At 31.0% G+C, this 17541-nt stretch overlaps 1 protein-coding gene across 9 annotated transcripts in view; it reads left to right on the top strand.

Annotated features, from left to right (window-relative positions):
• Window positions 1-17541, top strand: part of LOC132756987 (protein kinase C and casein kinase substrate in neurons protein 3-like) — a 58106-nt gene extending 40565 nt beyond the window's left edge. For 6 of the 9 annotated variants that reach the window (XM_060748145.1, XM_060748146.1, XM_060748141.1 and 3 more), the window contains exons 5-11: window positions 2558-2683; window positions 3160-3260; window positions 3918-4038; window positions 5718-5974; window positions 10960-11070; window positions 12839-13014; window positions 13693-17541. In XM_060748145.1, coding sequence (XP_060604128.1) covers window positions 2558-2683; window positions 3160-3260; window positions 3918-4038; window positions 5718-5974; window positions 10960-11070; window positions 12839-13014; window positions 13693-13802 — 1002 coding nt within the window. In that variant the 3' untranslated portion in view covers window positions 13803-17541. Of the gene's footprint in view, window positions 1-2557; window positions 2684-3159; window positions 3261-3917; window positions 4039-5717; window positions 5975-7939; window positions 7967-10959; window positions 11071-12838; window positions 13015-13692 lie in introns of all 9 variants that reach the window. The other 3 variants (XM_060748148.1, XM_060748143.1, XM_060748144.1) reach the window with 3 other exon arrangements.

Here is a 17541-nt window from a genome sequence, read left to right as displayed (position 1 = left end):
TTCATCTGAATTGAAAAAAGTTAAAGCTCCTTCAGTGTCTTATTGTATTGTCATATTATGACAGTTTATTTGACAGTTTATTTTCAATGATTGATTGATGACTTTATAAAAAAAAAATGTTAAAATAAGTTTTTGTTGTTACGTTTTTTTCCACAGAAATATAAATGTGCTTTTATTATCTGGTATGAACTTAATGAATATTTTTTTCTATGATTGATTGTTTGAACATTAAAGGTTAATCAGTTTTGTTGGCTACAGTTGAGGGAGCAAGTTGAGGGAAAATATTTGAGCCGCGTCGTGACAAAACCAACATAATGCGTTTGCGACCAGCATGGATCCAGACCAGCCTGCGCATCCGCGCAGTCTGATCAGGATCCATGCTGTTCGCTTACAAACTCTATAACAAGTAGTGAAACTGATAGCGAACAGCATGGATCCTGATCAGACTGCGCGGATGCGCAGGCTGGTCTGGATCCATGCTGGTCGCAAACACATTATGTTGGTTTTGTCATGGCGCGGCTTGTTTATAATTATAAATGGAGGAGAAAGATAAGACCAGGAGTATGTTAATTGAAATTTTTTATTTTCAAGCTACCAAAAAAAGTTTGGACTGGAAAAAAAGGTTAAAAACCCAGATAGGTGACTGTTAAAGTATTTATATTGAAAATTGTTAAATAATTATAATGTGCTGTTATGAACTATAAATTCTAATCTACTGAATTTCTTTAATGGACTTGTCCAGCTTCCTTTATTTGGAACTATTCATTATCAGTTTTTGGATATGAAGAATGATGTAATTATGAAGTTAGTCAGTTTAAGAGTCTAGTCAGTCGTCATGAATGTGCAGGCTGACAGGTAGCACTATACTGGTGGTAATGGTTCCTACAGGGTTGTGACTCAAAAGATTCAACACATAAATTGTTTCAATAGCTGATCCACAAACCTATGATAAATAGGTCATAGGTGATATGTAAGCTGTGGGTATTAAAATGTAGATGTAAGTGGTATATACATATATAAGTCACTGGTAATCAAGAAATTTTCAATGTGTTAGCGTTATGTGTTAACATATTAGTCTTCCACTGCTAGAGAACTCTCAGTTACTTTCAGAATAGGGAAATAATTATAGATATTCCAGGAATACTTCTGATAGATTATTTGCCTACCTAATGTGACTAAAATACTGTTAGAACTGGCACTTGAGTGAAAGTAAAGCCATTGCTCAAGTGTTTTGTACCTATATAATAGTTAAAATGTTGCCTTGGATTGTAATTTACTATTGAAATTATTACCTACCTGTATATGTTTTGCAAGTAACTACCCAAATTTTATCCACATTGTTCTTGAAATTCAAACACTTTAATGATTTTAGCAAATACAAATTCAGCAAATTTATAAAATTATAGGGTAAGGGATAGATGTTTGTAAATGATTCTGCTGTATACTGTTGGCAAAGAAGAAGGTAACAAAAAAATCATCCCCACAAAGTAAAAAGTCAATCGATACGTTTGATGAATGTTGGAAGAATTATCTGTGTGTTTTGTGTCCAGGAAGATTTGTAGCCTTTGCTGCTAGTGAATGGGAAAATTCTTGATTAAATTGTAGCTTTCTTTTGCAAGGGAAAAAAAAGTTGTGTCAGATTTACATGACAATGTAGATTAGAAATGTCTGGGCATTGTAGCGGAATATTTGCAAAGAATATCAGAATTTATTCTCTGAGATGAATTGGTGCACTTAGCTGATGATACATATATTTGATATGTTTACAGAAATTTAAGGCCTTTTTGGGGTTTGTAGTAAGGTTTTATTTTGGCTTATAATGTGGTTTGAATTAGATTGTATTGTGTATTGCTGGCTCTTGGTGTGTTTGTTATGTACCTTTTGCAAATAGGGTTAAAATTCCTAACATATTATTAATAAAAAAAGAGGTACAATCCTTACACATATTTTGTTGCAGAGTTACATCCCTTATCTATATTTTCTTGAAGAGTTACAGCCCTTACTGATGTTTTGTTGATGAGTTACTAACCTTGCAAATACTTTCTTGAAGAGTTACAGCCCTTACAAATACTTTCTTGAAGAGTTACAGCCCTTACAAATATTTTCTTGAAGAAGAGTTACAGCCCTTACAAATGTTTTGTTGAAGAGTTACATCCCTTACAAATGTTTTGTCGAAGAGTTACAGCCCTTACAGATATTTTCTTGAAGAGTTACAGCCGATACAAATATTTTCTTGAAGAGTTACAGCCCTTACAAATATTTTCTTGAAGAGTTACAGCCCTTACAAATATTTTCTTGAAGAGTTACAGCCCTTACAAATGTTTTGTTGAAGAGTTACATCCCTTACAAATGTTTTCTTGAAGAGTTACAGGCCTTACAGATATTTTCTTGAAGAGTTACAGCCGATACAAATATTTTCTTGAAGAGTTACAGCCCTTACAAATATTTTCTTGAAGAGTTACAGCCCTTACAAATATTTTCTTGAAGAGTTGCAGCCCTTACAAATATTTTCTTGAAGAGTTACAGCCATTATAAATATTTTGTTATATAATTTCAGTTAAAGAAGTTACAGGAGAAATTAAAGAAGTGTCAGATAGAGGTGGAGTCAACTCAGGAGAAATACAATGCTTGTCTGAATGATCTGAATGGATATAACTCCAAGTATATAGAAGATATGACAGAGGTAGTGTATAACATAACCTGCTACTCTCTTATTATTAAGTTATTTTGTGTTCTCCTTGCGGTTCGTTTATTAGCTTATCAGCTGTATTCATTATTATATAAAAGTATTTGATTGAAACATTATATTTTAAGCATTCATTTTTGCCACATTTTCATTCAGTATTTATTTATTTTTGGTAAAAATCTGGCGTATTTATCTAAAGTTGAATAACATAGAGAAAAGACAGTGTACCAACTCATTGTAGAGAAATCAATTGCCTTTTTTGTATGTTGTTTGTTTTGATGCTTAAAATCTTAAGATTTTTTAATTCATGTTTGGTCCTTTCTGAGGGGTCAGTCCACCTAACCAGCTCTACAAGTTAATACCAATTTCTCCAATAGTGATCATTTATACAGAATCTTAATTACAGAATCATTTATATTTTATAATGCTAGGCATGAAAATTTGATATACATGCATATGTTTCTGTTTTTCAGGTGTTTGAAAAATGTCAATCTTTTGAAAAACAAAGAATAGATTTTTTCAAGAAGATCATGTTTGATATTCACCAATGTTTAGACCTTTCTGTAGATTCAAGGTAACAATTTCATAATGTCAAATACTATCTATAACTCTGTGTGCTGACCTTTATTTTAACAGTGCATGAATTTGTAATATGACAAAGTATTGAATTTGATTTTTTTGTTGATTTTTTGGAAAGTTCAAGGGCAGATAACTAAAACAAATTCAACAGACACTGATTGTGTGCACCTTTAATTTTTAGCTTGAGTATTCAAAAAATGGGAGAGCTATTGTACGAACCATGTCATTAACACACTGGTTAAATTTTGTGTACAAGTTTGTATCTCTAAAACTACTGGGAATGGGTTGAAATCATGATTTTGACAGAATTATGGCCCTTTTTGAACTTCTGCATTATCCAGGCTCTTGTTTTATGATCAAGCACCGAGAACGGTCAAGCACAGTTCTTGTTTGTTAGCATATTCATAGATCATACAAAGTTTCAATCAGTTCTAAGAAATAGTTATCATTTTGCCTATATGTGTATATAGAAGAACTTAATTTAATGACTGATTTGATAACTGCTGTAAAATAACTGGACAGCTGAAAGGTCAGAATAATTACATTAACACTCTTCATTTATTTAAATCAATCAAAAACATAGTAAAGGGTAGCTACTTATTTTTTCCTTTTAAACAAAATTTTATTTTACCATTAAACATTTATGTTTCAGATATTCACAAATATACACCACACTTCATTCCACAATAAGTAACACAGATGCCGACAAAGATCTCCGCTGGTGGTCTAATAATCATGGTGCTGATATGGCAATGGCCTGGCCAATATTTGAGGTATTGTTTACATTTCTCAAATAGGTTGCAACAATATTTTTCTTCTTTACCTTGAATATCAAGAAGCCTTTTAGCTTATTTGAAAAACTTCTCTTGAGTCTGTTTCCCCAGGCTGTAACCAGTACTCGAGTTTTCATGAGATAAAATATGGTCATGACCCTAGTAAGGCTCATATGCATGACCCCTTGTTTGAGAGGAAGAAGCTTTAACCATAAGGCCATCACTCTGCTATTGATTTATCATACTTATACTGAGGGTCATACCCCTGTAGTTTAGATATGCTAGTCATGTCCAACGTACAAAATAATTATAAGCTAATTAATCTAATAAAAATGGGAGGGATGATCTTTGAAATAGTTTTAAGTTTAGGACTAATTTATTACAGAAAACAAAGTATTGGAAAATGAAAAGTTTGATTGCTATTTGACATACTTAAATTTCAGATACTTAGGATTGAGTAGCATAAAAAATATATACTTTCTGATTTATTACGTATGTTTTTAGCTCACCTGTCACAAAGTGACAGGGTGAGCTTTTGTGATCGCTTTTCATCCGCCGTCCGTCCATCGTCCGTCCGTCCGTAAACTTATACTTTAAATGACATCTCCTCATAAACCACTAAGCCAATTTCATCCAAACTTCACAGGAATGTTCCTTTGGTGGTCACCTTAAAAATTGTTAAAAGAATTTAATTCCATGCAGAACTCTGGTTGCCATGGCAACCGAAAGAAAAAACTTTAAATATCTTCTTATAAAAAGCCCAAAGAGCTAGAGCTAAGATATTTAGCATGAAACATGTTCTAATGAGTGTCTACCAAGTTTGTTCAAATAAAAGCCCTGGGGTCAAAATTGGCCCAGCCCCGGGGGTCATTAATTTTCCTTATATGTGTATATCAAAAACTTAAAAAATCTTCTTTGAAAAAACCCAAATAGCTAGGGTTTAGATATTAAGCATGAAACATCTTCTAGTAAGTGTCTACAAAGTTTGTTCAAATAAAAGCCCTCGGGTCAAATTGGCCCCGCCCCGGGGGTCATTGATTTTCCTTATATGTGTATAGCAAAAACTTAAAAAATCTTCTTTGAAAAAACCCAAATAGCTAGAGTTTAGATATTAAGCATGAAACATCTTATAGTAAGTGTCTACAAATTTTGTTCAAAGAAATACCCTGGGGTCAAAACTGGCCCCGCCCCAGGGGATTCATTGTTTTTAACTATATGTGTATAGTAAAAACTTAAAAAATCTTCTTTTAAAAAACTCAATGAGCTAGAGTTTAGATGTTTAGCATGAAACATTTCTTTATGGGTGTCTACCAAGTTTGTTCAAATAAAAACCCTTGGGTTAAAATTGGCCTTGCCGGGGGGGAGAAGGAGGTCATTGTTTTTCATTATATTATGCGTGTAGTAAAAACTTAACATCAAGAAACATCTTCTAATGGGTGTCTTCCAAGTTTGTTCAAATAAAAGCCCTGGGGTTTAAACTGGCCCTGCTGCGGGGGCCTATATACAGGTGAGCGACCTCAGGGCCATCATGTCCCTCTTGTTTGACAGTTTTCTCAGATTTTTCTTTGTCAGTATCACAAACTGTTTGTTAATGTTGTAAAATAATTACCTTATATGTTTGTAACTCTTCTTATTATTATAAGACATTTAATGCAATGTAAGAACTTGCTGTATTGCAGGAATATTCCCCAGACTTGAAACCAATCCACGGCAAGGAGAAGAAGTCACAGATTACGGCCAGCGAGGGCGGTATCACGATAACCAGTATCAAACATAACCCGGAAAACTTTGTACCGGCAGCGTCATCCAACACCACCAATAACAAACAAAGTAATCGATCCTCTACTCACTCGCAGCAATCTCATTCCTCACAACACGGCGGTTATAACAACACGGTCGCAGAAACCGGCGACACTGTTAACACAAATGCTTCCAGGTATAAACACACTTTATATCATTGTGTATTTATTCTCTTTCAACTACATTAGGATTACAATCAGTATAAATGTGAGAGTTAAATGCAGTATTGTCATGACTTGTTGGATAACACAATTTTTGACAGGTTATATGCCCATTTCAAATGGATGCAAGTTTATATCATATAAGCTGTAGGGCTCGGGTTATATGGCAAAATAGCCATTTATACACAGCCATATAATGTGTCAGTAGTCTTAAATTATAATAAATGTATAATATTGTAGTTTTTCTTTCACTGATTAAAATGAAAAAAAAAACTTTCTTAAATTTAGAGCATTGGTGTATATAGATATTGTATGATGATTGTCCAATAAGAACAGGCTTGACCAACATGCAATATTATTTATAAAGAAAATGTAAACATTACTTTTGTCTAATGAAAAAGCTAGTTTACAAAAGTGCAGTATTTTAATTTGTTATGACAGTTTTGCATTGAACTCTCAATAAATGTATAACTTTATGTAGATATCTATCTGGAGCCAGGTATATATTGGGCAAGGTTTTGTATATAAAGTGTTATTTCTGTAGGTAAATGGCTAAATAACCACTTATTAAAGGCGGAGATTTTATAAGTTAATTTCTGTTTTGTCTGGTTTTCTTCCATTTATTGCCTTCAATTCATATTAAGGGCAATATTGAAGATAATTGATTAAATTTAATTATTTCAAACAGCAGTGAGAAGTACAGTAATAAAATCTTAAGTATACCCGTCTGAGTTTTTTAAAGAAATTTTCTGCATAAGGAAAGATCTATTTTAATTAAGGGGAAACACCCTTTTTTGTGTGTTTTATTATGCACTACCTTTAGATTAATGTATGCCAGAGGTGATCTTATACAAAACAAGATAAAAATAAATCAAGATATTGAAGATCCTGTGCATTAGGTTTTAAAAAAACTTTTTGTTAATGGGAGCATCATCTGTAATTCTGTGTTCAATTCTTTATATCTTCATCTTTCCTAGAGAAAACAGTGGTATATTTACAGTTTTTATAACCTTAATAATAGCCTTACAGCCATAGACTGCTTTTTCTAAATGGAGAGATACATTCCCTAAAGAAAAAACAGACTGGTAAATTACAAATAACTCCATTTGTAGACAAATAATTACATTTAATAGAAAGGAAAAATGTCTATAAAAGATTTAATGGGACCGGAAATTATAGCTTCTTCAGAGAAGTATTTCCGTATATTTTCTTTGTACTTTAGGCATTTCTAAAGCAGAAATTCATCTTCAACAAGAAATCAATGAAATTTTATTGCTTGTAATAGATATTCTGTGAATGTATAGTGTTAACCATTTTTCTTAGAAAATTCACTTATTTGTAAATTACATGTTCCTCCTTTGATGTGCTAAGGAAATTTTCTCAATCATCATCTTTTGAAGTGTCATGAAACATAATATTTATTTTGCTTTGATCCCCACAATGATGGGGATTTACAGAGGGATGAGTTAAACTCATATTTAACTGTCGAACTGTGTCAATATGCTGTATATATTTTGTATTTCATTGGCTTTATGGGTTAGGTCATTGACTAAAATCACTTGCTCTAAACTTTTTTCATTGTTTCATGTTAAAAGTTGTCCATCTAGCCTACAGTAAGTTTGTGGTTTTATTTAGGAGTGGAATCATGTTTTAAATTCATAGAGGGGCACCTGAGGCCTTACTTGGCAAGTAAATACAGAAACTTGCCATATGATAATAACATTTTAATTGCCCTTATAATACAGACTTTAAAAATAGACAGAAAAAAAAACCCACAACAACTGATATTGTCTTTAGTAATGGATACTGGTATCATCTGTACTTTAAAACCATGGTTACATTGATAGTGACTACCATAATCCATGGATAAACATAATTGTTCTGTATATAATATATTAGTCATATAATACATTATAGTATAACATTGTTACCATTTACAGCTTATTCGACAATAATTTTGGCTGGGGGTAATGTTATATATACTTTCACATTTAGATGTTTAGTGTGTAACAGATAATTTTAACAAACCAGGCTCAGTAGACTTTCTCAGGAATTAAGAATATTTAGGTTTTTCCAAGCTAATAACGTAGGTACAAACAAACTTTTACAGTTACTGCTTCGAAAATATGCGAAATAGGTTGACTAATCTATTGTGACAGGTAATGCAACGTGAAGTTAGTTAGTTTGTACCTACAGATTAGCTGGGAAAAACCCTAAGTGCTGAGTCCCAGATAACTTCTATTAAACAACTAGGAAACCAGTGACATTCTTTTACTCTTCTTCAGAAACCGAAACAAGTAATTATTCATGTTTGCATCTCAGAAATCTTGAAGAACTCTCCCTACTTTTCTGTGACTTTATTAATTGACATGGAAAATGATTAATTTAAAATCATAAAAGTTTTGAAAATGTTGCGACCTTCCTACATGAAGTAAATTGAGCCTGGGATTGTGTTACTATAACATATTGTGATGTGTGCACTAGATTTGTCTCCCTTTCATGAAATGTGTGCTCTAGATTTGTCTCCCTTTCATGAAAGATGTATTGTAGAAAAATCAGAAAAACTTTACAGTATAAGTATTACAAGACAAGGAGAATTAACATGTTTGTCTATTTTTTAATAGTTTTGATTTGAAAGAAACCTTTCCAAGTGGAAATTTTGAAACATTTTACAAATGAAAAGGTGGAAAAAATGAAAATATTTCAGATCTGCTCATGGCACAAACAATACAATTTTTTTTTCATCAAATGTTTAGCATAGACATTTATTGTGAACAATTTACTTTCTGTTGATATTTTATTTAAAAGTGGATATTGTGTATTTGTTTCTATCAAATATTGTTAGGTTATGAGATGTTTGTCATTTATTTTTTCCTGTAGATTTTTCAGTTTTAATCAAGTAGAAACCGGTGCCTTTCCAGAGAGAGATGATGCTGTTTTACAAAGTTAAAGGGATATTCAGGCAAAATAATGTCAAAAATATCAAAATGATCTAATGTACTAAAATCAACCTAAAATGATTTTTCTTGAAGTTTCAGCATGAATTTCTGTTTAAATTCTTTATATTTTGGGTTTGAAGCATAAATATATCTATATATGTTGAACAAAATTGAGACGCCAATAGAATCACAAAATAGTTTTAAACAAGTCAGGTGACTTGAACACACCCTTGAAGTTACAATAACAGATATTCTGGATATTGTGTGATTGAAACAAGCCAAAGTCATTCATTTGACATGTTCTTTTAACGTTTCCAGAGTTCACTTTGACAACTATTTTGAAACACTAGCGCTCTAACCTGACCCGCGTGGGTCAAGTTAGGAAACCACCATTTTATTCTTTATATAGAGAAAAGTTTTGTTCCGTTGACTGTCTAATATATTTATTTTGAGGGCATTTACAGAATAATGAATGAAAAATTCAAAACTAAGAAATGAAAATTTTGCCTGTGTCTTCCTTTAATATATAGAAGTTTAATGTATTTTCAACTGTTAATCTTATTTTCACAAGAAAATAAAAAAAAGATATTTGTGCTGATGATATAATATCTGAAAGTAACTGAAGTTTTCAATAACTAACAGTCTTAAAATAAGTTAATCAAAACAGAACTCTGCTATTATTATTTAATTTCAAAGTCTGTGATTAATAATTTTATGAAATAACAAATTTAACGTTGTTTTGAAGCTTATCTTGAGTCTCATATTGCCAAGAGACAAATGTACAACACTTGATAGGCTGGTAGCACAGTAACCGCTACATTTTGATTGGTGATTCAAATACACTTAAGATGGTATTATGATGTAGCACTATGATCAATTGATTATCAGATAAAAATAGTGCATAATTCTTATTGGTTGATACCATAAACATGGAACACTAGTACATAGAGACTAAGATACACATAATAGATGGCAGCACAATATCATAGCATTGTTTTGTTTGGTTGTAGCACAGTATTCTCATTAAAACTTTGGTTTTCAGATCCACTATTGTCACAGATAAAATATGTAGGGAGGACACATAGATAAATCAATTCATTGTTATGATTTTTATTGTTATTTTGCTGTTCAATGACTAATTTCAGTCCATCTTTATGGCATACACCAGGTCCAGCCATGGGAATACATGCGCTTAATTTCAGTCCATCTTTATGGCATACACCAGGTCCAGCCATGGGAATACATGCGCTAGAACAAAAGACCTTTTCACTTCATGAAAATGACATTAAAGTTTTGAGTAGTATAAGGTTGATGTCCTAGTAAATAGTTAAACAGTTCTTTTTCTGTTAATTTGGTTTTACTGATGCTTAGTCCATTCTTGCCAAGGCAAAAATTAATCATGACATTTAGGAGATTTTGTGTATTAATAACTAGTAATTGACCTCTTTTGTCAGCTATATGGGCTGTATTCAAAGATTTAAAGGAATTAGGACAAAAGTAAACATATTGAGAGCCTTTTACAGCTGAGGGGTTGCCTTTAATAATTGAAGCATAAGAATGGCAGCCACCATTATATCCATGCTTGATGGTAAGAGGTGACTAAATAGGTTCAAATAACTGGAGTCTATGCATCTAGTAGATTCAGCTGGTGAGGTGGTTTTGATCCCTGGTGTAGCTTTGAAGTTTGTAACACTGAGGTTAATTAAAATCATCTTTCCTGCTTCAGGACCATATGACCTTAACAGTTGGTGCGCTGTAAAACCAAGCAAACAAATAAACATGTTTTTATGAAGATTTGTAAGAATACCTGTATTTATTATGAAGTCAAATGTCATGGGTAAGACATTGTCATTGATTTTCATGAGGAAATAGCTTGAAGTAAGAACTGCATTTTTGTCAAACTGCAACAATTAAGATGTTAAGATATTATTTTTTGTATTGGCAAGATGGCGTGTGCTGTTAGTTTTATTTTAAATTCCAACATTTCACGTTATGTTTGTGTATTTATGTTGTGTTTGTAGGCAAGACTCGTACGACGAGTCATTAAATCCATTTGGCGATGAAGAGAAAATAGATTGCGAGGGTGAGAAAGAAAATGCAAATACGAATGCTGAAAATAAATCTGTACACAAGTAAACAAATATTTGAATGATTTTTTTGGAATGCCGTTACTATTTATAGCTGTGTAGTTCTGTTATGTTCATTTTGAATGTGTAAATTATAGTGAACATGTGCAGCATATTATCTCTGATTGAGGAATGATCTGTACATTTTTGTATTTTTAAGTTATGCAATTTTTCTTTTAGTTTGTTTATATACCATGAATATTATGTTATGCAATAATTAATAATTCTTTCCCATTTTAATAGATGTATTGGTATAACTTTTTCACTAACAGTTAAACATATAAAAAGTTAAACATTTAGTCCTTGTGTATATTAACCAGTTACATTGTAGGATATGGCATGTAAATATCTACTAACACCATGACAGACATCCTTACATACAGAAAATACATGCTAGAAATATCTTTTCAATAAGTAATACTGGTGTTTATTGTCAGATAATTTAAATTTCATATTCATTTATTATGAATTTTTCTTTAGATTCTATGTGTTAATTATCTTACTATAGAATGGTCATAACACAAATGTTAAGAAGTCAAAACCATTTTGCTCAAAGTCTTTAATATTTTTCACTGTTTTAATATTTCACTTTTTAAACATACTGTACAAGAAAAACCAGAATAAAGAAAGCACATTTTGTTTTGAAAGAGATTTTTTTTTTTACAGTTCTGCCTCAGCAACTGCTTGTCTCTTGAAACTGTAAATACTGTAAAATTTATATGTTTAAGTGAATTATGTTGCTTGGCTTAAACACATTTCTGCCACATTGTCTCTGTGTAAAATATTCATATCTAAATGAACAAGAGTGCCAGTGAAGTTGCCTTGCGCTGTAAATCTTATAAAAACTGTTGCATATTGTTTTCTTTCAGTCCTCTAAATTTAGCTAAGAAACTTTAGGCAACTTGGGCACTTAAATGGCCAAATTGCAAGAGCCCTGTCTTGAATAATGTTATGTATTTTAAATGTTATTTACATAATTATGTTTATGTCTTTTTACCTTGAAAGTGTTATTAATTAACTCTTTATGTTTGCGTAGAGATGTGATTTATTAATTGAAGATGTTATGTTTATTTATATTAACAACAGTTGAAAAATAATCACAATGCCGACAGCAAATTTGGATGAGTTTTTAACATTTTAAATGTTATTGATATTTAAATGACTAACTTAGGAATGTATAAATTACTTTAATGTGTGATCTTTGTTTTGCATTTTAAAACTTGTTTAATGTGATTAAGACTAGTTTAAAAGATAAAATAAGAAGTTGTAAATTAACCTGTCAGGCATGTTGACCTTTGCACAATATTCTACTGTCATGTACTTGCATTTCATCAGCTTTTTCACATCTTATATGCTTGTACTGTTTTTATTAAACAATAAAAAACGAAATTAATAATGTGTTACCTGTATGGGAACTTACTGTAAAACATTGATAATGCCCTTATGATTTTTAGTTGAAAAAAAGGTATATACAGGTATAAATTGGCATTTCTATAAAGGTTGTTTAAAAATACATGACAGATTTAATGTACACTTTTTATGTATGCTCTTTATAAAGTTTATATTAATATCCAAGTTAGAGTTTATATTTATATCTATGTTTTCACTTCTAACGCGTATTATCAATATACAAAAACGTGTATTATCAATATACAAAGTAAATGTATAATGTTTTTTTTCTACAGTTGCTAGAATTAGCCAATCAAAAATTGGGTTACAAAAGTTGTGTACAAGTAGGGCTATAAATGACTTATGATTAACTATATATTTGCAGTGCCCCGGCCCAAGCACCAAGCACAAGTAATCCATTTGGTGACGGAGACTCGGAAGATGAGCATGAATCGCAAGGAAGTGCACCGACACAGAGTAGCGGAGGCTCGGTCAACGTGCCGGCACGAGTCCTCTACGATTATCACGCCGAAGAGGAGGATGAATTAAGTGCTGGAGCAGGTAAGTTGATTGATAGATGAAACCAATTACTGAACAATATTTTAACAAGGGAATTAAAATAATGTTTTAGTTAACTGATACATGAGATTGGATTATGAAATTTGTTGTTGTTGTTGTAGTTGAAGCATATTAAATTGTCTATAGCAATATCTCTGCTGCCTGCAGTCTCCAAAAATGTTGAGAAGGAAAAACTCCAAAATTTCTGCATGTAAGAAGTTTGTTTGTATTTTTTTTACCTTAACAGCAAATGGCACATGCACAAAATCATTGATAAAAGGTAAAAAAAAAAATACTTTGAACAGCAGGATAGGAACGTTTTATTCTGTTTACATGCCATATTCATGTGTGTTCAATAACAGAAACATTCTATGTTACAACTCTTTCAAGGTTTGACCATAAGATTATGAAAACAACAGTGTAACTGTTTAAGATTGTATAAAATTGTTTTATTACATTATACCTCTTGAGCTTTATTATCTAAAGAAATATTTTCATAAATTGTATCAACTGTTCAATAATGTTAACTTCATTAATAGAATAACTGTTCTGGAACAAAGTTGATCCATAACATTATTAAAAAGAATAAGGAAAAAACTGCTTTGCAGTTTTAAGCATTGATTATTATACAATCGTAATTTCATTGACATTCATTGTTCTTTATTTTTTTTTTTCCGACAGGTGACATAATTACACGAATATCAGACCAAGATGATATGGGCTGGGTAAAGGCAATAGGCAAGGATGGGAAAGAAGGCCTGATTCCCTTCGGTTATGTTGAGGATTGTTAACGTTACAGCATACAAGAAGGGGAACCAGCATTTATCTCATTATTGCCAAATATGAAAAACGTGTAGTTGTCTTGAATAAAACGTGTAGTCTTCTTAACACAAGTATAGCAATATATGCTGTTATGTTCATACACAATACACGACAGGTGGATGTTGACAATATAAACCTTGTTATTGTTACACAAAAATAATATGATATAGATACATGTTATATACCTAGTTATATACTAATAGTATTGTTATATTTTGAAGAAAAAAAATCTATATATCTCCCTTTAACTTTTTAAGTGCTAAAAATAAGCTTAAGGCAAAGAGTATGCTACTTAATTATGCCTGTTTACTGGATAGATAGCCATACACAACAGGTTTATGTGGATTGATGGATTGCTGATGATGAAATATCATTTATGGAATGTTTGATACTGATTTGAAGTTGTATTGTTTTGATATAAAATTATTGATATAAATTGATTTGAAGATTTGATACGAAAGAAATGAGAAGTACAGAAATAGAGCAGGTTGAACTGAGTGACAGCAAATATCATCACATTTGAGTGTCCGTCTTATCCATGAAAGAATCATTTCGTAATATTAACAGGCAGAATACGCTTTGACCCACCTGAATTGTTTTATTGAATTGTTTTAATTGAGGGAACAAGTACTTTTGTGTACTTTGGATTTAGACTGGGCCAGTTACATATAGTTAGCAATTTTGCATGAAAAAAGTTGAAATGGGAGTCATATTGAAAAAGTTAGAGAACGAAGTTTCAGATACAGTCTTCTGCAAAGTTTTTATTGGTCAGTTTGAAGGTTGTGCTAAGAAGTAATAATTCAGTGAAGAGTAGGTGGTGCAAGTCCTGTCTTTCAGAAGAGTTTAGGGCGTTATAAGCAGGAAAATGTAAAGAAATCATGGTCATGAAAATGTTTTTGCTGAAAGCTTGTTCTGTCTGTGTTAAAACAAAATACTCAAACTGTGTAGAGATAAGAAATCTGGTGAAAATGATGGTATATTTACTAGGCAAGGAACGAAGCTTCACAGATTGAATAACTGCCAATAGGCTATATGGTACATTGTTAGCATCTTGACAGCCTGAAATTATGTTAATTTCTAGACCAGACTGTAATTACGCCCAGTGGTAATGAATATTCATGAGGGCGAAGCTAGTGAATATTGCATGATTTTCATTGGATAAAGCTGTATATTGCTAACAAAAAAAATGATTTTTTTTTTTTTAAAGCTGTACAAACACGCCAAAAGAATAATAGTATCAAAATGCTATTCCTGTCATTACTAATAGGAATGTAGATTATTATAAATATATATATATTATTTACATTTTTTCTTCAGAAGTTTGTTATATTAAGAAATGTAGAAACTGTTATTATTAATTATTATTATAATTGTGTAATATATAATCGTTTGATACTTTTTGTACAAAATAATGTTACATGAAGTAATATTAAGATGAATTCTGTTTTTGTTAATGTGTATTTATGATTCATAATACACTAGTGAGTTCCTTTTTGAAAAGTTAAGAAACATTTTTTTTTTATACAAGAATGTCTTTATATATTTATATAATTATATTGTATGCAGAATTTTCTATAGATTGTAACAGATTTTGAGTGACTTAAATTTCTGAGGTTTCACTGAAAGAATATTTTTACCTTTGACAAGAAATTAAGTGGACTGGACATAATCAGAAAGAAACACTATTAGGTCATGTCACGGTATAGTTTTTTTAAATTTTAAGACACTTTTATCAGTATTTTGTATTTATTAATGAGTAATCTGTGCTGTAATTTTTAAAATATAAGTTAAGAAATTTTCAAATCAAGACCCCAGAGATGCCCAAGAGAATCTCAGTTGACCCTGCTCTCTTGATAGTCACTCAAATAAAGACAATTTTGAATTATCCTCCATGATTCATTGATGAAAAAGGAAAGCTAAAGTACAAGCGCTGTCCATTTGGAGATTGTCATTTGGACGAAACTAACAGGAATAAAAGTCACTGAAAATCTGTTGCAGACAATAGTTATATGTTATTCAGAAATAGAAATTTGTGTCTGTATATTTTTCACTTCTCATTTAATCATTGTATTTTATACATCAATATTACTAATGATTATTTCATTGTGTATAAAAACTATTATTCCAATGTTTACTGTAGGAAACAGACTATAGTTGTATATAGTCTATTTCAAAGGAAGAAAAAAATGTTTTTCCAATTTGTACAGAAAATCATTTACAGGTAGATTTGTAAAACCGGCTTCTTTTTATTTGAATATCATCATCATCACACGTTGTTAGATAGCAATGTAAACTATATTTAAATAATTGTCTTTTGCAAAAGATAATTTCATATATTTTTTGGTCTTTTCATTTACATTTTCTGTTATTTTTTCTTGTAATAAAAAAAAAATCATGAAAATCTGACAGGAAAGTTTTTTTTAACCTAAGAAAGTAATATGATTGAGTTTAAAGGTAAAAAAGGTCAAAAGTTAGATTTTCTTCTAGTTATATTTGAGGAAATTGACAATATTCATGCCCCTCTCTAGTAAATCAACAGTATTTTTATATATATACAGGTATTGGTGCTGGCATCACCGCCTGAAACAATGAAGATCTCCCTGATTTTGTACAAACCCCACTCTCTAATGTTGAATAGAAATTACTTATTGTTGTCCAAGAAGAATTTGTTCATTTAAATTGCTGACTATTTTGCTTAAAAATGCACTTAATTGCAATTTCATTTTTCAAAACTTTGTTTCAAGTAACTATTTTTCATCACATTTCGTAATAAAAAATAAACCCATTCAATTTCAGATTTTTTTTTTCATAAGTCTCTTAATTTTATGATAAATATATCAGATGTTTATTTTGTTCACATAAGATTTAAATATTAAGTGTTATAATCAAATTATTGTTTTTCAAAGATATATTTTTATTTTGAACTTTGGTCAGTGTTTAGAAGAATCTCTGTTTTTATACAGATCAATGGTGATGATTAAAAGTTAAGTGTGGATTGTATATAAATGTATTAATTAATGTAGTTTGAAAATAACAAAATACATGTACACAGTGTTTAGATAAAACGGGATTAATGGAATATTTTCTATTACCATATTATAGCAGTTATTTTCTTTAGTATAAGTTTGTTGCTTTTAAAAAGATTTGAAGTGGATATATCATTACAAGAGGCTTATAGGTCACCCTACAACTTAAGTATGCTGGGTGTTTTTAGTAGCAAAGCGGCCTTTTATCCACAATGCAATGCAAGCACTAAGGCAACAAATGGTTTTTCTCGCCCTTTATACTGGTCAATATGAAATTAATGTTGTAAAAGAACAGTTACTTTTGGTGAACATGAAATTTGTCCTCTAAACAATGCATATAAGTGATAATATATTTTTCAAATGACAGAACTAATAGCATTATTTACATGTATCAAACTATTCATATTCTGTTTTAAAGGAAGTGCTCCCCTGAGGTCAAAAAACCTTAAAACATAAAATTTGAAATTCTTGCATACATGTAGATCAGGTGATGTAAAAATTCTGCAAAAGGTAATGTAGAAACATACTGGGAGTTCAAATGAAAATCTGTAATTAGCCCACTTTTAGTGAAAAGTGTTGCAAAGCTTTTCATTTTTTGGTCAATTTGCTTAATAAAAGTAATTATTCTGAGAAAACTGAGTGGGGGAATGATCTGAAAATTTGTGCACAAGTTACTAATCCA

This window comes from Ruditapes philippinarum, unplaced genomic scaffold, assembly GCF_026571515.1.
Source record: "Ruditapes philippinarum isolate M1 unplaced genomic scaffold, ASM2657151v2 ctg67_1_1_1_1, whole genome shotgun sequence".
Taxonomy (NCBI): Eukaryota; Metazoa; Mollusca; class Bivalvia; order Venerida; family Veneridae; genus Ruditapes; species Ruditapes philippinarum.
The sequence above is the reverse complement of the archived record's forward strand: the minus strand, read 5'-3'. Positions and strand labels throughout refer to the sequence as shown.